Source organism: Pelophylax lessonae (genome assembly GCF_965119305.1).
Source record: "Pelophylax lessonae genome assembly, chromosome: 2".
Lineage (NCBI taxonomy): Eukaryota > Metazoa > Chordata > Amphibia > Anura > Ranidae > Pelophylax > Pelophylax lessonae.
The window spans coordinates 539,161,817-539,176,280 of record NC_138769.1 but is presented as its reverse complement, the minus strand read 5'-3'; the positions used below and the strand labels follow the sequence as shown (position 1 = coordinate 539,176,280).

At 43.2% G+C, this 14,464-nt stretch overlaps 1 protein-coding gene across 1 annotated transcript in view; it reads right to left on the bottom strand.

Moving 5' to 3' along the window:
• NAA16 (N-alpha-acetyltransferase 16, NatA auxiliary subunit) overlaps positions 1-14,464 on the bottom strand; it is a 77,638-nt gene that overhangs the window by 44,748 nt on the left and 18,426 nt on the right. The window contains exons 5-10 of the mRNA XM_082247605.1: positions 10,269-10,403; positions 9,272-9,425; positions 6,361-6,480; positions 4,737-4,832; positions 3,216-3,322; positions 545-617 (exon numbers count right to left, since the gene is read on the bottom strand). Of these exons, the coding sequence (XP_082103731.1) occupies positions 545-617; positions 3,216-3,322; positions 4,737-4,832; positions 6,361-6,480; positions 9,272-9,425; positions 10,269-10,403 (685 nt within the window). The remainder of the gene's footprint in view (positions 1-544; positions 618-3,215; positions 3,323-4,736; positions 4,833-6,360; positions 6,481-9,271; positions 9,426-10,268; positions 10,404-14,464) is intronic.

Sequence of the window (14,464 nt, the reverse complement as noted above, 5' to 3'; positions counted from 1 at the left end):
CTCTCAATCTAAATGGGGGGGGGGGCTGTCGGCCAGGAGGAATGATGTGACTCAGGCCAAGACCCGGTCGTATGCGACCTCGCGAGGCATTTAACTTGTAGGCCAGCCCCCTTCCAGTAAGGCTATTTTGCTGCCAACCTAGCGCAGAGCTTAAGTCTGCGCGTGCTCGCTGGCCAGACTGGGGTGACCACTGGATCAGGATTATCCAGCCCGTTGCCCAGTCTGGCAGTTGATTGCAGATCTCACAGGAAAAATCCGGAAGAAAAAAAATTTATCTAAAAAGAAAAAATTGCCAGGACCAGAAATCCCAGCAAGGAACTAGGTCCTTACTCCTGACTAGGCAGAAAAAAAAACTGAGTGCCTATAGCAGAGAGAGGAAGTATACCCCCTGGAACTGCCCATGGGCAGAGCCAGTATAATCAATGGATATGAAGATCTGAAACTGTGTCCGTCAATGAACGAAATAGAAAAAAAATGTTTCATAAACTATGCTCAAACTTTTGCAATAAGTGACATCCAAAAAAAAAGAGAAAAAAAAAATTACCATCGGTACTAAACAAGCCACAGGCCTTCAATGAATTCTCATAACCAATAGCAAGTTCTTGTATTACTGAAACCTGTAAATTAAACAAACACAACTGTATAAATGTCATTTGCACTTAAACAATTTTACATCTTTCAAAAATCAAAGCATTTCAATGGTTTCTTCAACCTTAAGCAGGGTATACAGGTATAAGTTTTTTGTTTTTTTCATTTAACCAGCAAGTTGAAAAGAAAAAAAAACTCACAGATTCTCACATCTCAGACTGTCCATGGACAGTCAGAGACAACTTAGTTTACTATTCTGGTTGTACTGGTTGCAGGAAAGAAAAATTGCATAATCTACGGCCTGCTTTAGCCAGCATTGGGTGTGCTTGGCAGGACCCTCCACCTTCCTCCTTGACAATAACAAGCAATAGTATACACAGTAATATAATAGGACGATTGTTTAAAAATCCTATTTCAGTCGTCAGATTGTTTTGGAGCACCAGAATTGCATGATTTGCATGAAAAAAACATGCATTTCTCTAATAATGTATAATATCTGTGTATTTCCATACAGATATTATACATCCTGAAGACAGATGATCTTTTCATAGAAATGAATTGGATTTTTCAATAGTGCATCCGGAAACAATTCACAGAGCTTTAATTTTTCCACATTTTGTTATATCACAGCCTTATTCTAAAATGGATTAAATTCATTATTTTTCTCAAAATTTTACAAACAATACCCCATAATGACAACGTGAAAGAATTTTGTTTAAAATCTTTGCAAATCTATTAAAAAATATAAAAACAAATAAATCAAATGTACATACTGTACATATTCACTTTGTCTTGAAACTCAAAACTGAGCTTAGTTGCAACCTGTTTCCACTGATCATCCTTGAGATGTTTCTACAATTTGATTGGAGTTCACCTGTGGTAAATCTAGCTGATTGGACATGATTTGGAAAGGCACACACCTGTCTATATAGAGTCCCACAGTTAACAGTACATGACAGAGCACAAATCAAGCCATGAAGTCCAAGGAATTGTCTGAAGACCTCTGAGACAGGATTATATCGAAGCAAAGATCTGGGGAAGGGTACAGAATCATTTCTGCAGCATTGAAGGTCCCAATGTGCACAGTGGCCTCCATCACCCGTAAATGGAAGACGTTTGGAACCACTAGGACTCTTCCTATATTGGGGAGAAGGGCCTTAGTCGGGGGGGTGACCAAGAACCCGATGGTCACTCTGACAGAGCTCCAGCATTTCATTGTGGAGAGAGGAGAATCTTCCAGAAGAACAACCATCTCTGCATCACTCCATCAATCAGGCCTGTATAGTAGAGTGGCCAGACGGAAGCCACTCCTCAGTAAAAGGCACATGACAGCCAGCCTGGAGTTTGCCAAAAAGGCATCTGAAGGACTTTCAGACCATGTGAAACAAAATTCTCTGATCTGATGAAACAAAGATTGAACCCATTAGCCTGAATGGCATGCGGCATGTCTGGAGGAAACCAGGCACCGCTCATCACCTGGCCAATACCACCCTACTGTGAACCATGGTGGTGGCAGCATCATCATGCTGTGGGGAAGTTTTTCAGCAGCAGGAACTAGGAGACTAATCAGGATCGAGATAAAGATGAATGCAGCAATGTACAGAAACATCCCCGATGAAAACCTGCTCAAGAGCGCTCTGGACCTCAGACTGGGGGAAGGTTCATCTTCCAACAGAACAACAACACAAAGCACACAGCCAAGGTAACAAAGAAGTGGCTAGGTTACAACTCTGTGAATGTCCTTGAGTGGCCCAGCCAGAGCCCAGACTCCAACCTGATGGAGCTTGAGATGACCTGCAAAGAAGAATGGGAGAAACTCCCCAAAAATAGGTGTTTAAAACTTGTAGCATCATACTCAAAAAGACTTGAGGCTGTAATTGGTGGCAAGGGTGCTTCAACACAGTATTGAGCAAAGGCTGCGAATACTTATGTACATGGGATTTGTTTTTTTATTTTTAATACATTTGCAAAGGTTTCAAACAAGCTGCTTTCCCGTTGTCATTATGGGGTATTGTTTGTAGAATTTTGAGGAAAATAATGATTTTAATAAATTTTGGAATAAGGCTGTGACATAACAAAATGTGGAAAAAGTGAAGCGCTGTGAATACTTTCCGGATACACTGTCCATGCACAGAAACAATGGCTGGGCCGAGCAGTGTTTGCAATGGCAGCAAGAGTGTAGGCAGGGGTATATACGACTGGAGGGTAACCTTAATGAGAATTTATCCAAGTTAAAATATAGTTATTTAATACAATCTGCTCTGTTACGGAATAATTCAATTATGACAATCCTCCTAAGTCTGGAATCACAATGCCGCGACTTTGAATCCGACATCCCTGCGTGACTTCATCGCAGCTTACATAGGACTTAACAGAAGCCAATGTAAGTCATGTTGAATTCGCACCAAAAGTAGTACAGCGATTAGAACAGTTGCATTGCAGTTAATAGGGTGCGACTGGTCAAGCTACTCTGAACTCTTAAGTCACATGACAAGTCACGGCAGTGTGAACCGAGGCTAAAGGCAGAGCTGAAAACAGCACAGCTCATAGGGGATAATACAGAGTGTCAACACATCGGGTGTACATACTTTATTGCAATTACATACCAATACCAGGCTAACAATCACCTTTTCTGAAGAACTGTACAGTGATTTTAACGTAGTAAACAATGGAGGGCAACCTTTGCTGAAGTTGATTCGTAAGAACTTGTCCATTCGGTCTCTAAATTTGTTGCCTAAAGAAATAAAAATGCAATTTTTCAAACTATTAATATGAACACATGCAGATATTAATAGGAAAGAGAATATTTAGCCTTGTTCATAGAAATTGATGAAAAAAAGTACAGTGGGACTTCACTCAAAACTATTTTAAGTTTTGGGTACAGTGGAAAAGTAATAGAAACTTTCAACTTTTTGTTGCTCCCCAATATAAAGGGCCCTAACACACAAAAAAACATTTTAAAACAAACACAGCACTCCTTATCCAAAATGGATGATCTTAAATACTCCGGCATGCTCTAGTTCCGGGGGAACTGGCGGTGAGGACGCGACATGTTGCTTCTTTACCACCGTCAAATGCCTCTGAAAAGAACTCTGAGCATGGATCATTTATCAGACAAGTGGCAGTCCTTGACGCTATTATGAACGTGCCCTACAAAAGCAGTTCCGAACGTACAGGATTAGGGATCAAGATTAAAAATAACATACATACACACATTAATATATATATATACATACACACACACACACATAAAAACATACACATAGTCTTTTTAAAAACTGCAATACTGTATCCTGCACTTGCACTGTCGGGTACTGCACCGTAGGGGAAGGCAGAGGGGGTCAGACACCACTCCTTTCCTCTGATCTGCACTCACTGTTCTGATTAAGCTTCTGCTGTGCTAATGTACAGTTCGGGCAAGGAGCAGGACCTCAGATAGATCTGAATGCCTTTCTCAACAAGGATGCCGCGGCACCGAGTTGAGAAGAGCTGCATTAGAGCCCACGCACCTATGTTTGCATTCACCTGCAATACAGAAGTCGCTCTTCTGCCACAAGGGGGGGCTGGAGAGACAGAAGTATAAACATCTCCCAAGCACATTTTATGGCAATTAGGAACATCTTCGTCAGTAATGGACAAAAGAAAAGGAATCTGGTCGGCCGCACATCTGATAAAAAAACCCTTTATTTTGACATTTCCGAAAAGACACTCCACAAAAGACCATAGATAAAAAATAGCACACCAGCTAACGCGTTTCATGCCAACATCAGAGCTTAATCATAGCTTTGATTAAACACTGATGTTGAAGTGAAACGCAGGATTGCGGTTCAGTATGGAGCATTGTGCAACTGCAGCCTTTTGCTGCACAAATTAAAAAAGCAAATATGTTGCCAGTGAAGTATAAGTTAATTAGGACAAAGAAGGAGACGGAGAGCGAATGCCTGCTAATGAATATGGCTATATGGGTCCATTTTTTTTTCCATTTAAAGTGGAATAAACGTAAATGTGTATTCTCATATACAAAAGCGCAGTGTGATCGCAAACTTCTTGTTGAAAAATCCTAGAGCAACTGAATTGAAATTCAAAAACAGTGAACCCCTCCTCTATACAACACATGACCATTTAATGACATAACCCTGATACTTCACCTGTAATAAAATTTAACGTAAGCCTTCTTGGTGAAACTGCCCGTGGGTATCTTTTGCCAAGATCATCATAGATTTTAAGCCGCTCTTCAACAGTAGCTAAAAATAAAAGAAATACAGTTATCTAGTTGAATGCCTAAGCTACAGAAAACTTCTTGTTTTAAATCTGCATGTACTAATGCAATTAAATAATACTAAAAATTATGTTTGGCTTTGCCATATCTATTTAGCAAGCTTTTAACGGGCCTCAGAGTAAACCACCTAAAAAACTTAGTCTGAAACATGCACCCCAAATGATTCCTTGTAAATAATGTACTGTGATAATTGCTGCTTATGACAGATAAGCCTTCTGAATGTGTGTTCGATTCCTGTCTGTCCTAAGTACATGGACCAAATATTTCTAAATATATTTCTGTGAGAATAGAAATATGGAAGCCAAATTGTTGTTACAAGTTGCAGGCTCCAGGGCTGACATTACTACTTTGGCTCTACTAACGAATCACTGACCTGGAATACGCATGCTGCCAGTGTAGACTAAAAAGTCTCAACTTTCCCCCTGCATGCTTGTACTATGTCTAGAACTCCATAATGCCTGGTACACACTATGAGATTGTCGGACGAATGATCGTCCGTTTTTTTTTCCATGCAAATCTCATATAAAAAAAAAAAACGTTTACTAAAATTCTCGGATGACAGAATAAAAATTTTGGAAGTGATGTAATGTGTTGCTGTGTATTTGTATTATATTTTCAGACGACAACTGTACTGATTAAAAAATAAATGTTTCTTGCATGTCCGTTTGGATAATACTGAATGAACTGTCATGATCAGCTCTCAAAAGCTGTGTACTAACGATCAGATTATCGTACAATCGAAAACCGAAAGCGGTACTTTTCGTAAAATGTTCTGATCGTGTGTACAGGGCTTAAGTCAGCATCAGGTGCATACTTGCCCTACCACTAAACAGAAAAAGGTCATTTAGTGGGTGGCTCTTTTCATTTTATTATAATGTCAAGGGACGCCTGTTAGAGTCATGTGTTTTAATCCAATCAGAAGTACATGTAAAGGCCTTAGTACAATATTTGCTTTTTTTTTTTTTTTTTTTACTACTGTATGTTATGGCCTTAGCTTTCAGTATTACTTAACTCTGTGTTCCTGCATTACATAGCCCGAATATAAAAATATTTTACCAATACAGGTATAACTACTTTATGTTAGTAAAAAAATAAACACACAGCTCGAGGTAACCCATGGCAACTTTTATACACTGATAACGTTCAACAACATTCCATTGTTTAAAGCAGGGGTCTCCACACTTTTTAAACAAAAGGCCAGTTTGTCCTTAAAACTTTAGGGGGGCTAGACTGTGGCCAGTGGGAGTGGAAATTTTCCTGGCATCAGTGGGAGTAAACATTGCCACATTTGGTATTAGGGGGAAGAATAGTGCCCCATCATTAGTATCATTGGGAGAAATGGTGCCCCGTTGTTGATGTCAGTTGGCATAATAGTGTCTCATATCAGTGGGAGCAATAGTGCCTCAAGGGCCAGATAAATGCAAGCAAAGGACTACAACCGGCCCCCGGGCCACAGTTTGGAGACCAATGCTTTAAAGGATTGTCTCTCTTACCAGGTTTCAATGCTTTCTCCAGATTTTCATAGTATTTCCAGTTTTCAGGATTACGGTCAATAAGTTCTCTATAGACTTCAGCAGCTTCTTTTAATCTTCCTAGACTTAACAATACTTCCCCTTTAAAACAATAAATGACAAAAACCAATTCAGGCATAAAATCATAAAACATGATTCTATGAATTTTAAACAAATCTGTGTATACACACACTGGGGCAGCATAACCCTACTGATATGCATCAGAGACTGCGTCCGTCAATGAACGATAGAGAAAATAAAATTAAAAAATTTTAAGAAATATATATATATATATATATATATATATTACATATACACACACACACACACACACATATATATATATATATATATATATATATATATATATATATATACACAGACACTTCAATATTTTGTACATGGTAATAAAATACTGTAGGATGTTTTTTATGAGAAATTGTTAGGAAAATAGGGATATGTACCAAATGAAAAAAAAATCCAAGATCAAATCGCACATCTCAAGGTAAAAACAAAGAAAAATACATATTTAACATTAAAGGAGTGTATTTTTGTTTTTCATAGCAATATTTGGGAATGGAAGTCAGGTGTAGGAGGAGAACCTCTGTAGCAGAGGACAATCCCATTACAGTGCCAGCAGGTTGGGGGGGGGGGGGGGACACCCAATAACACCATGTGTTGCATTTTTCTTGAGATTGATGTTTTATGAGCAAAGAGAAGATTGGGTTCCCTTTGTTCTAAGGCCGTCCCCTTTTCAGGGGAAATGGTGGTTTAGAGTCAGCTGAGGGAGTGGTCAAAGCAGCGTAAGAGGCTGCCAAGGTGTGTCTAATGCCTGGTATAATGACTAATCTTTTTTTGTTCAACCCAAAAAACCTCCAGTCGGAACAGCTGTACTAGTGACCTGAAGTTAGTACAGCGATCTCCCCCCGCTGAGCTGTTGTGTTCTGACAGGGGGGCGGCCTGCAAGAACATTTAGATCAGGGCTCTCTGCCATTGGCTGAGAGCAATGATTAAGAGTCGGTCCGCTGATGGTTTTCCAGCATGCTCGGCTGGCTTCTGTCAGACTGGGTGCCTTACATGTGGGCTAAATGTCTGCCGGTTTTAATTGACTGGCCAATGTCACCCGATATTCAGCCAGTGTGTAAGGGGCTTAGGTGTTCCTGGCTGCAAGCACGGCTCCTCAAAGCATGCATCCCCCTTGTCAAAGAGGTACACTTTGAGTGAAAGTATTTTAAATGCACTGCCTGCCTTATTTGCAGCTGGGGTTCCACTAAGATTTGGCTTTTCGTGTACAGACTTCACTTCCCTTGAGGTTATAAAAAAAAAAAAAAAAAAAACACAAATTAGCTGGAACCTAAAAGGGGTAAATTCTTCCTCCTACAGGCCATTGGGAAAGCTAGAACTACCAATTATTGGGGTCATAATGGAAAAGTGAAAGTGGCCTCTAAAAAGGCAACACACTCCATTCAGAATACCTTTCAGGCCAGACCATCTCGTCCACATCAGTGCCTGACCTCACAAATGCACTTCTGGAAGAATGGTCAAACATTCCCCAAGACACACTGCTAAACCATGTGGACAGCCTTCCCAGAAGATTTGACGCTGTTATAGCTGAAAAGGATGGGGCAACTCAATATTGAACCCTACAGACTAAGACTGGGGTGACATTTAAGGTTATGTGCGTGTAAATCAAAAAAAAAAAAAAAAAAAAAATTTATGGTCACAACTTACCAACCAGCCAGCGACCAACCAAATTGACCTGTCTAACAGTATGCGTTAAAAACAGGGGTTTGGTTGCACACATTTGCAAATACATGCGTAAGCTGCAGGCCCCGGCAAGGCACCCTGATATCTGCAGTCCCTAACTCTACAATTTAAAGAGTCTCTACAATGAGAGCACATGCATCTAATAGGAATAGATGGAGGACAGGTGACTGGAGGGAGCCCACCCCTCCTTAAAGGCACAGGGTCACACTCAACACCCAGCACATCACACAATGGCGGCAGAGGTGTCAGTGCGTTGCCTGGCTCAATATAGATATCAACGATAATGCAAAAAGTGGTCACCGCCTCCACCTATAACTGGTCTTAATGGTAAGGAGCACTGGAAGGGCGGGCGCAGATTAAAAAAAAAAAAAAAAAAGTGTGTAAAGGCAGACGCCCCAATACTTACATAGAATGTGTCGGCAGATAAGAACCATTTGGCCCATCTAGTCTGCCCAATATATCTGAATCCTATGAATAGTCCCTGGCCCCATCTTATATGAAGAATAGCCTTATGCCTATCCCATGCATGCTTAAACTCCTTCACTGTATTTGCAGCTACCACTTCTGCAGGAAGGTTATTCCATGCATCCACTACTCTCTCATTAAAGTAATACTTCCTCATATTACTTTTGGCAATATAATGTAGATTTCTTTGACGGAGGGAGAGAGTACAGTGGGGGTTCCCTGCAAGCTCTGAGCAATCTACTGTGGTTAGGGTAAAGTGGGGGGAATGCTACCCATTACTATTGAAAATATTTGACAATTGAAGATACGTGGCTAAGCGCCACCTGCTGGTTTACACTGGGTATCACAGCACCTTAAGCCAGATACAGTATATTGCAGTTTTCCAAATGTAAAAAAGACCTTTGTACATAAGCACAGTTACAGTGTTACATCCACAGCACTGATATTGGCATTGTGCACTGCACTCATCTATACGGTGCAGAAGCAAGCGCTGAAGAACATAAAAAGAATAACAAAAAAATTTATTTATCCTGGAATATTAAGATTGAGCAGAAAATGAAGAATCATGCAAAAATTTGTTCTCTGCCGATACTGTCCAGGACAACACGTGAGTTACCCAGAATCTCCTTTCATGAACAGGACAGGGAACCCAACAATTTACCTTTAATCTCCTCTATCTGAAGCTTGTCACATATTTGCTTCTCATAGGCTTCAACATGATCCAGGGACTCTTGAAAGAGGCTGGCTTCCCTCATTACTTGATTCTGGTATAGGATTAGCTCACTATATTCATAGTCAATCTTATTTGGAGGTACCTGCAAGCACATGGCAATAATATCACTGGCCTGGCAATAAAATGTACTGAAAATTAATAATAAATGTATTGAATATAACATTTTATCAAACCAACTAGACAATGATTTTATCTCTGCAGTCTTCTTCAGTATGTAAACTGTGTTTTTTTTTTTTTTTTTTTTATAACCATAAGCAAGTAATATACATAAATGATAGACCTAATTTTAAAGCAAAACTCATGTAATCAGTAAACATTAAAGTAAAGTTAACCCTATAAAATCCCCACTAAAAAAGTACAGTTTCTGCCATCTAAAGCTCCTAAAGACTAGATCAAAATCATTATAAAAGTCTACGGGATGATGATTTTTCACTAAATTGTTGGAGAATCCAGGCAGCTTCTACTGAATGAAAGGATTTTGCATTTTTAACTGTATTCATATGTGTAAACTAAAAAAAAATCTTTAAAAATTGTTGTATTTAAGAATTTCACTACAAAACTATTCTACTATGCTAAATTATTCCGGAAATCTTCTTCTTTAATGTTTTACTGCAAAAATATTACCATTGATAAATTGAAAAAAAAACATCCTCATTGCCAGCAAAAACGGTAAGCAGATACCTAGAGATGCCTGCAGGTAGTTTCAAATACAGTGTAATGTTCCTGTGTTCCAGGTAATCCATTATTCTAACCACCAACTAAAGTATGCAGTTGCATAGCAAAACAATCAGGGTACTCTTTTAAAACAAATTACAGCCAATTGTAGATTCCAGCTATTTATAAATGCTGCCAACAAGTTGACTTTAATAAAAACACCCTAAGGGTAAAAAATCTAACAGCCATAAAGTTTAAGTTAGTGCTGTACCTGTTGAGTCTTCCTGAATTCCTCAAGTAATTTTAAGGCCATTTCGTAGTCTTTCAATAAATGATATGCTATGGCATAGCCAATCCATGATGCCCTCTGCATTGGCCGCAACTGAAGGAGTTGATATCTGGTTTCCTATTACAAAAAAATAATATTTACAACAAGATAGATACCTATATAACAAAATGTCTATCAATAACGTGCCCACATTCCCCAATGTATTCATTGCTAAAGGATATATTTAGTCAACACATAATATAAAATATTTTTTTTTTCGTTTCGGATAGAGTGAAGGGGGATTAGAATACCTGTCATGTTTTTATTACTGTTTTGCCCCCGGGAGGTTCATACACACTATTTTTCCTGTTTACCGTTTTTATTAAAAGTGAAAAAAAAAAAAAAATTGTGGGTTGTCTCCAGACAGTAATAGAGGCAAAAATCCTCCAATGGGGACACCCAACAAGCCAGGGTTTCCCTCACTTTGTGGGGATTGCCTCTCACTTTCAATTTTAGCTATGGGACAAGAAGGGAAGGAAAATCCCCCTAATGGGACACAGATGGCAAAAAACTGAATTTTTGTAAAATCTTACCTGTAAAATTCCTTTCTCTGAGTCCTCCGACAGTCGCCGCCATCTTCATATTCGTCACAATGGGTATTAGACTTTGCTCCGTAGGAGTAGCTAGGCAACAGAATATGTCAATATTAAAGCTTTTAACATATCCCCACCCCAGGGGGTGGTCCCCTCAGTCTATACCCTCCTGCTTCCTGTTTCATACTTCAGTTTCAGTGGAATAGCAGTAGAGTACCTAAACCCCAAAAGAGGGGCGGGGGCGGCGACTGTCGGAGGACTCAGAGAAAGGAATTTTACAGGTAAGATTTTACAAAAATTACGTTTTCTCTTACGTCCTCCGACAGTCGCCGCCATCTTCATATTCGTCACAATGGGGACGTCCCAAAGCAGTGCAAACATGAGGGGTGGGAAACGCAGCCACGCCTAAAGGCAACGCAGTCTCCACATCAAAGAAAGTAACCTTACCAAAAGGAAGGAAACCAGCTGGGCAACATGAGAAAAAACTTCCTCAACGGGAGCAATAACCCAGGAAAAAAACAAATAACCCAGGGATAAAAAGAAATCCCAAACAGCCCAAAGGTCCAAAACAAGGGACCCTAAGGAACCGCCGCACTAAGAACCTTGCGGCCAAAGGAAGCATCTGCCAATGCTTGAAACTCCACTCTGTAAAACAGAGTGAAAGCGTGCACGGTCGACCAAGTCGCCGCCCTACACACCTGGGCCACAGAAGCCCCATGACGACAGGCCCAAGACGTACTCAGAGATCTGGCAGAGTGCACCTTCACAGGCATAGGGGAAACTGTTCCCTGCAAAGCATAGGCCTGTTCAATGGCCTGTCCGAACCAATTGGCGACAGCAGAAGCTGACGCCGCTACGCCCTTCCGAGGACCCCCGGAAGGACAAACAAGAATCCGACATGCGAAAAGATTCAGACGATTGTAGGTAAATCCTAATCGCCCGAACAACATCCAAGGAGTGCAACTCCACCTCCTTCGGATGCTTAGACTTCGCGCAAGGCGAAGGCAAGACAATGTCCTCATCGAGGCGAAATTCCGAAACCCTCTTCGGAAAAAAAGAAGGGCTAGGTCGCAAGACCACCTTAACCAAGTGAGTGACCAGATACGGACATCTGCAGGACAAGCAGCCAGCTCCGACACTCAGCGAGCCGAAGTGATCGCCACCCAAAAAGGTGACCTTCTTGGACAACATAGACAACGAGATCTACCTGATCCGTTCAAAAGGACCATGTTGTAACACAGACAGAACAAGATTCCAGTCCCAAGTAGGCAGAGGCACCCTCCTAGGAGGAGACTCGATCGTAGCCAGCGCCAAACGCTGGCAACACCTTTTCGAAGGAAGGACAACACACTAGACACCGAGTACGGGCGAGGTGAAAACCCCCTGGACTCACACCAGGCAAAATAGGCCTTCCAAGTACGGTAATAGACCTTCCCCGAGGAAAATTTCCTCGCGTCGATCAAAGTGTGAATGACCTCAGGGGAGAGACCCCCATCCCTCAGGACCTCGGTCTCAACAGCCAGGCCGTCAAAGCCAGCGACTGTAAAGCAGAATGGAATATCCGCCCTTGATACCGGAGATCTTCTCGAAGAGGCAGATGCCACGGGGCGCGCGACCGCCAAATGCACGAGGTCTGCGTACCAGGACCGGCGAGGCCAGTCCGGTGCCACAAGAAACACTGTGTTCTGGTTCCGAGTTCAACCTGCGAAGGAACCTGGACAGCCATTGAAACGGTGAAAACGCATACATCAGTCAGTACTGATGCCACGGAGCTACCAACGCGTCTGACGCGTCTGCCCGAGGATCGCGCGGCCTTGCCACGAAGCCTTTTCACCTTGCTGTTCAGACGAGACGCGAACAGGTCTACCTCCGGAAGACCCCACTTCGCGCACCACATCTGGAAGACATCCGGGTGGAAGGACCATTCCCCCTGGTCCGGGGACTGGCGGCTTCAGATAATCCGCCTGCCAGTTCTCCACCCCCGGAATGTGAACCGCCGATATCGCCGGGACGTGTTTCTCGGCCCAAGACAGAATGTTGGCCACTTCCCGAGCCGCTCGGGCTCTCTTGGTGCCCCCTTGGCGATTGACGAAAACCACCGCCGTGGCATTGTTCGTCTGCACCCAAACCGGACAGCCCTGTAGCCCGTCCGGCCAACGTTGAAGGCAGAGATTCACCGCACGCAATTCCAGAATGTTGATCGGAAGGGAGGAAACCTCCTCCGACCAAGTTCCCTGGGCGGACAGAACGCCCAGAACACCACCCCAGCCCAACAGGCTGGCATCCGAGGTGACCACCGTCCATGAGAGAGGACGAAAAGACTTGCCCCCCGACACCGCCGGGGACTGGAGCCACCACAGAAGATCTCTTCTGGTGCGATGGCCCAACGAAATCTGGAGATCCAGAGATTGCGGACGCCCGTCCCACCTGGACCGGATCTCCGCTTGGAGACCCCGCGTGTGAAACTGGGCGAAGGGAATCGCCTCGAAAGCCGAGACCATCAATCCCAGACATCTCAAGCACGTCCGGAGTGACGAGCACGGAACGTCCCTAAGGGACCTGACTTCTTCCTGAAGAGTCCTGAGTTTGTCGTCTGGTAGGAAGATCTGCGCCCGGACCGAGTCCAGAATCATTCCCAGGTAGGGAAGACGAATCGACGGACACAGCGTCGACTTTGGAAAATCATCGGTCAACCAAACTCCTGTAGAGTCAGCATCGTGATGGACAGGTCCTCCTCCAGACCCTGGCTGGTCGCAGACCGAACCAGAATATCTTCCAGATACCCCAGGACAGAGATGCCCTGGGCTTTCAACAAACCAGAAACCGGTGCAAGCACCCTGGCGAAAAACCGTGGAACCGAAGCGAGACCAAAAGGTAACGCCACGAATTGGAGTGATCCTCCGCAATGGCGAATCGAAGGTACCTCTGGCGACCCTCGAAAAACGTGATGTGAAGGCACGCATCCTTCAAGTCGATGGAAGCCATGAATTCCCCCGGAACCAGGGCAGCCACCACCGACCGCAGGGATTCCATGCGGAACTTGCGAACCCGCAAAAAGCGGTTCAGAGCCTGTAAGTCCAGAATTGGACGTACCCTGCCCTCCTTCCTGGGCACAGTGAACAGAGTGGAAGAGAAAACCCCCGAAATCTGTCCCGAGGAGGCCCCGGAACCACCTGAGGGAAAAAAATCTGCTCTCCGGCCGAGAGAGAAAACTCGATCCTGTAGCCAGAACGAACGATTTCCTGAACCCACCTGTCCCGAACACGGGCCAACCAGGGTTGAAGAAAAACCGAGCAAGCGTCCCCCCCACCCCAGAACTGGGTGAGGACGCCCCTGCAGGCCGCATTGTTATGGGCAGCGGGTCCGGACTGGCTGGACTTCTGGTAACCTGACCACGGCTTCTTTTGGGAGCCTTGACCATTGAACAGCTTGCCCTTATAGTGCGCCCGAAAGGCACAAAAGGACCCCCGAGAGGGCCTAAAAGAAGCATGCTTCTTACCATGAGCAACCTTAGCCTTGCGGGATCGGGGCAAGAGCGTGCTCTTACCACCCGTGATCCCCTTTATCAGTGTATCCAAGGATTCTCCAAAAAAGGCGAGATCCATC